Genomic DNA, 6168 nt, shown 5'->3' with positions numbered 1-6168 from the left:
GAGAAACGAGGCTCGCGCCTCAACATATAGGCCTTGAATCCAAAGAGACTTTGGCAATTTGGGACACTGACCAGGAATGAGTTGGCAACTAGCCACTGAAGGAAAGCTGGGGAATGCCCAAATCCAACATGAGCCCTGACAAACCAGCCATGAATAAGAAAGCATTCAGGAGGTCACAGTGGACCCTAGGCTGTTGCTGAGCCTAAGACTCTGGCTGATTGGATGCAGCTCCCTAAAATCCAGCTTGAATAAAACAGGGGCCAGATGGACCCCAAGGGGAAAAAAAATAACTTGAAGATCTGGTATCTGTATCTCTCTACCCAACTTCCTTGGGGATTTGTGGGGACACAGTTGGATGCTGCATTGCAGGAACAGAAAAAAAAAAAGAGTCATGAAGCAGTTCAAGTCCAAAAATATCTACTGGGAGACTAACATGAAAAATCACTCTGATGAAAAGGATAAAGGGTAGAGGTAACTTACCCAGGTTTCCCGCTCTTAGGCTCTTCTCTTGTTTACTGTATGTAAAGGGATAAAATATCTTAAGTCTTTTTTCAGGGGGAGGGTCTGTGAATAACAGGTTGGCTTTGAGGGTCCCACTTACAGAGGGCTCTCTTTATTAAAAGTGCCCAACCAGCATCTTCATCCGGAATAACATAAATAGGTTAAAGAGAGAGAGAAGGAGAGATTAAGAGAAACCTGGGATCTGTGTTGTTGTCAACTTTCTGTCAGGGGAAACGAAGGTTTCAGAGAGGCTATAAGACCCCCTGGTCTCTTTGGGAAGGTCGGTCCCCCTCCAGGTAAGCAGGCCAGGATGGCAGCAGGGACGGCTGGCCACAGGCTCAAGGCTTGATGCTGAGAGCAAGTGGAGGTGAGGGGTGGGGCATGGAGTGGGGGGGCCCGAGAGCAAGAGCGGGGCTGTCCGTCAAAAACAAGGATCCTGCCTCTGAGAACCAGCAAGAGGAGGACTAGGCGGTCTTGGGAGCTGGATCCTGGAAAGATTCCCCAAGGGAATCGTGTGTGACGATCTGCCTCCTGGACTCTGAATGATGTGGGTCAACCAACCTCCAAAATCCAAGGAGGTCCAGGAGATGAGGAGCAAAGGGATGGTGAATGCTCCAAGATTGAGAACAAGGGCAAGCAGCAAAAGGCCCTCTTTGGAAGTCTGTCCCAAACTCTGAGGCAAGAGAGTCAGGGCAGGTGAGAAGGGGAGGTTGAGAGTCAGATGGTCCAAGTGTGAATTCTCAATCTACCCCTCACTAGCTGTATGATCTAGGGCAAGTTACCTAACCTCTCTGTTCCTTACTTTCCACAACTGTAAAGTCGTTTGCCCTGTAAGGCTACTGAGAAGATTAAATTAGTCAATAACTGGAACAGCACCTGCACATGATAAGCTGAAATCATTGTGGCCACAGGGCCTTCCTTCCTGCAGGGGCACTAGAGCTAGATGACCCCTTAAGGTACCTTCTGGGTTGTTGTCATTAACAATGGTCTCCCTTTCCTACCGCCATGAAGATGATTCTCTCCAGAATATTCTATGCTCTCCCACTTTCCAGCCCCAAACTCCAAGGTGGCAGGGCCATCCTGCATCCAGAGGGCACCTGGTCATGGCTGGCTACGAAGGCACAGAAATGAGGCCCAGCTCCTGTACTCTGCCTCAGTGTCTCCACCCTGCAGACCACAACGCAGCTGCACAGATCCCTGGCCCTAAGGTAGGAGCAACAGGCTGGGGCTCTGGCCCTGTCCCAGAAGCAGAGGCCAGCATCTTTGGCATCCCTCAACCCACTGCCTCTCTGTGCTGCTTGAAGGGGTCACTCCTCGGCCTTCATAAGAAGACAAAGAGAAAAAAAAAAAGAAAAAAAAAAGAAAAAAAAAAAGAAGACAAAGAAGGGCAGATGGGCTCAGGAGAAGCCACTGCACACTGCAGGCAGGATCCCTGCATAGCTGTCCCAGTGGGAGAAGAATTTAGGACCTCCCCCCTGGGGGATTTCCGCTCTTCCCTGGAAAACAGAGAAATGCTTCCAATAAGGCCCTGCCTGTGAAACAGCTCTGCCTAATGTAGGTGCTCAATAAACGACATGAAATCATCTCCACCAGCAATGTGTATCCAGCACTTGAGAAGCCGGGAAAGTGCAAGCTGTCACTCCTCTCTTCCTGCCTCACCCCAGCTCTCTTCCTTGGTGGCAAGGCGGATGCAGGGCACAGATATGCACACACTGTGTGGTAGCTGCATGGGTCCTTTTTGTAAAAATGTCACTGGCCAGCTAAAGCTTTGGAAATGGAGCTCTATGACCAAATCCCATGTGCTACAGAAGGAAAACAGACTTAAAAAAAAAAAAAAACCAATACGGTGGGCTCTGGCCGGGCCTCCCACAGCCAGTAATAAGTGCAAAGAAACAGACTGCAAATTCCAAGCCTGGGTCACTAAGGCATTTGTCTCTGCTGAGTTTTGAGAGGCCAAACCACACACACACACACACACACACACATGCAAGTGTGCACACACATGCACACACACATCCACGGAGCTTGGCAGCCCCTCAGTTCCAGAGCTGGTAACACAAGCCACAGAAATGACTGCCAAGACAAGCAATGGAAGGAGCCAGGCCCAGCTTCATTGGCCACCATACGCTGCATATGGCCCGGGACGCAGCCCAAACAGTGTTCTCACCCTCCTCAAAGGCATAGGAGACCCTCTGTTTTCAAACACACCTCCACAGAGCCTTAATTAAAGGAAAATGGAAAAATAATGTGCCTGCTGCTCTCCCCCTGCCCGTATAGGTATGTGCGCCCACAGACCCACACACACTCACTCTATTTTTCTCTTCCTCCCATTTCAGTTTCAAACATAATTCATTCACGTGGAAAAAAAGCAAACTGCACCCTGCAGCGGAAAAGAATGCAGCTTGCCCTCAGCCCGGCTCTGATTGCTCAAGTCAAGCTGGGGCTCAATGAACACGGAGCAGACCAGCCTGGAGTCTGTGTTGGCCCCTTCCCTTCCAGAGTGGAGCTGGAAACACACGAGAGACACAGAAAGACGAGAGCCCATTGCAACATGGGTAGCTGCACAACACAAGAGGCCCAGAGAGCCTGGCCCTGCGGAGGATTCTGAAGACTGGAAAGGAGACCCACCTCTCCTGCAAGCAGGTGGGAGACAATAAGAGATCCAGGCAGACAGAGGAGTGTGTTCTGGAGGCTGCAGAGGCTGGCAGTGGACCAGTGGGAAAGACTCTCATCCAAGCCTTTCCTAGGGGACATTCTCACCACGATGGACACATCTCCTTGGAGGTGGCTGATCCAACTAGGAGAAATAACAGAGGCCTCCACACCCAGGCCTTCCTACGACCCTTCAAATCAAACAGCACCCAGCTCTTCAGGAAGATTCTGGAGCTGCCTGTACCTCTGAACCAAAGCCAAAGTGGAGGGGGAACAGAAGAGTCTTTGAGAAATCCATCCTCTCTGCTTTAAGCCAGGCAAAACCTCAGCCACCCAGAGGCATGAGAATAGATCTTGCTTTCCTTCCATGAACCTTGGATTTCTGTAAAATCAGAGCCATGCTCACACCTGATACCTGCTTAAACTCTCCCCTAGAAACCTGCAAGGGGAGATAAGCTTTCCATTCAAGCTGCAGCCAGATTTGTTGGAAAGGGGGTGAAAGCAAAGGGAGGTGTCTTTAAAACCCCTCAGGGAAGGGAGGCTGGGAGAAAGACAGAGGAACACAGTTCCTAGCAGGCTTTAAAGACAGCAGGTACCCAAATATGGTTCAGACCTTCAGTGTTTCCTGCTCCTGACACTAAGACCCTGGGGACAACTGACCAGGATTTAAAGTAGAGTATACACACCTACACAGTGCAAGCTCCTTCTGAGACACAGACCTGAGCATATCTGCCCTGAGTACCCTGGACAGGCCACTGATTCCTAGTGCCCTGGATGCCACTGAGGAGGGCAGCACTCTGGGCAAAGGGTCATGCAATCTTGCAAATGGAGCTGACAGAAGGGATCAGTTGATTTCTTCCCACCAGCCTTTCCATCTCTCACTCCACAGATGGCCCATCTGTTCCTGCAAAAGAGCAAGCCCCCTGGGCTTCCCAGCTCCTCCAGGGACCCAAACAAAGTCTAGCTCTGCCACCCCAACGTGCAGGGGTCCAGTGGATGGTCCAGCCTCCTTTGAGGGGAGGAGCAGAAGAGAGTCTTCTAAACTGGGCTGGTTACCTAGAGAAGCCAGCTTCCAGCCTTATGTAAACGGGCATGGAAGACGGGGAAGCCCAAAGGGGACCCAAGTCACCCCGAGGACCCTCCTAACCCAGAATCCGGGAGCAATGGTCCTGACTGAAGTCCTCTCCATTGGATGGAAATCGGATCCTTCTCAAATCCCTCCTGGGAGTCCTCCGAGAGGACACGACTTGCCAGCAGGTCCCTGTCATCCCCACCCGCAGCCCCGCACCTCCTGGCCTTTCACCCTCCACGGCCACGACCCGTCTCGTCTCGGAGGACAGTCTTCTCCCCACTCACCCCGCCTTCCCCGCCGCCCTAGGACAGCGCCTCCCTGCAGGCGGCCGGGGAGGAGAGCGCGCGAGGGNCCGCGGAGCTCCGCCCGGTGCCCAGGCCCGTCCCGGCCCGGGAGCCGCCGCGGCGCCAGCCCCGCCGCCGCTGCAGCGTCCGCCGCCGCCAGCGCCCCCCGTCGCGGCCGCCGAGCGTCCCTCCCGCAGGCTGTGGCGGGCGGCGGGACGGGTTGCATCAGCCCCGGCTATATAGCGGCCCCTGGGCGGCGGGGAGGGGTCGGGAATGCGGAACCGGCGGAGCTGCCAGCTCCAGACGTCAGAGGGGGACGGAGAGGAAGGGAAGGAGGGGACAGGGGAGGAGGGGGTGTGGATCCGGCGCTTCACACCCACTGACCTTCACCTCCCCCGCCGCCTCCGGCGCCCTCCTCCCGCCGCCGCTCGCGCTCCTCTGCCCGCAGGGGCGGCCGGGCCCCCGGCTCGCCGGCCCGGGCTCCACAGCGGCCCGGGGCGCTCCCACCCCGCGGCTCAGGAGCGCGCGAGAAAGCAGGACGCGGAGCTCGGTTATGTAAGAGCATCCCCCGCGCTCCGCCGCCCGGCTGCCACCCCCGGGACACGAGCGCGGCCCCGGGAGGCAGAAAGCAGAAGGCGGCAGTGGGACAAGCCAAGAGCCCCTTGGAGTAGAGCCTGTGGGGGACCATCTTCCGCCGTCCTCGGCGCTCTCCCCCAGACCCACAGCACACAGTTGCGTCCTTGGACACTTCAGGACTGAGTGGTGAGGAGGTGATCTCGCAAGCCGGTTTTGCTTTTCTGTGAAGGATAGGCAGAGGATTGTTATCTTGGAAGGGCCTTTTCAGCGTCCCTCAGTCTTGAGATCACCCGGTGCATGAGCTTGTCCTCCTGGAGGGCTGCCCCCGAGACCACTGCTGTCTCCGTGGCTGGCCCAGTTTGGCCCCGGGCTTTTTGCCCTAGTCTAGCAGGCTTCTCCTCTCCAGGGACAGACAGCAGTGAACAGACCAGCTCTCCGTAGACTCCCAGTGGCCTTCTTCCCCAGCAGGACTTCCATGGCCAGCTCCACTCCTACCTCCCATCCTTCTAAACAGGTAGATGGTAAAGGAGACCCCAGAGGAAATGTTTCATCCACGGTGCCCTCCACTCTGCGAAAGCGGAGACACAGAGCCCTCAGGCAGAAACATGGCACCTGCCTCCAGGGTACCCAGCCTTCCTTTCTGCCTAAGCTAGATAGGGATGGCAACACTTATGCTCAGTGACCTTCAGCCTCTTTCTCAGAGTGATGACAGGTCATCACCCAAAGAAGAAAGGAAGTGAAAGAAACAGTTCATGCCTTGTTGGAGTGCAGATGCTCAGAGTGAAAGGAACAGGACTTGAGACCAGATGGGAGCACATGAGCCAAGCGCAGCACGCATGTCTCCTCAATGTGGTGCGTGGAAGCTATATTCCCCTGGTTTCCAAGGCACTGAAATCTTTCTGTACAAGAGAACTGGTCTTATGGAAAGACCAAGTTCTGATGCCATTGCCTGTCCATTTCACCATGACCATCAGCAAGCTCTCTCACAACTCTGATGGAGGAAAGTAAGGCCCTAAAAGAACACATATGGCAACTGAGCAGTAATGTGATAGACTTGTGGGAGAAGAGGCCTCGGAGAGGCCA

At 54.6% G+C, this 6168-nt stretch overlaps 1 protein-coding gene across 1 annotated transcript in view; it reads right to left on the bottom strand.

Moving 5' to 3' along the window:
• Positions 1 to 5755, bottom strand: part of Jdp2 (Jun dimerization protein 2) — a 39194-nt gene extending 33439 nt beyond the window's left edge. Inside the window, exon 1 of the mRNA XM_048799013.1 lies at positions 4894 to 5755. Coding sequence (XP_048654970.1) covers positions 4894 to 5197 — 304 coding nt within the window. The 5' untranslated portion in view covers positions 5198 to 5755. The remainder of the gene's footprint in view (positions 1 to 4893) is intronic.
• Between the last annotated feature and the right edge of the window lie 413 nt (positions 5756 to 6168).

The sequence above is a fragment of the Marmota marmota genome, unplaced genomic scaffold, assembly GCF_001458135.2.
Source record: "Marmota marmota marmota unplaced genomic scaffold, marMar, whole genome shotgun sequence".
Classification (NCBI taxonomy): domain Eukaryota; kingdom Metazoa; phylum Chordata; class Mammalia; order Rodentia; family Sciuridae; genus Marmota; species Marmota marmota.
This window is presented reverse-complemented; position numbering and strand designations above follow the sequence as displayed.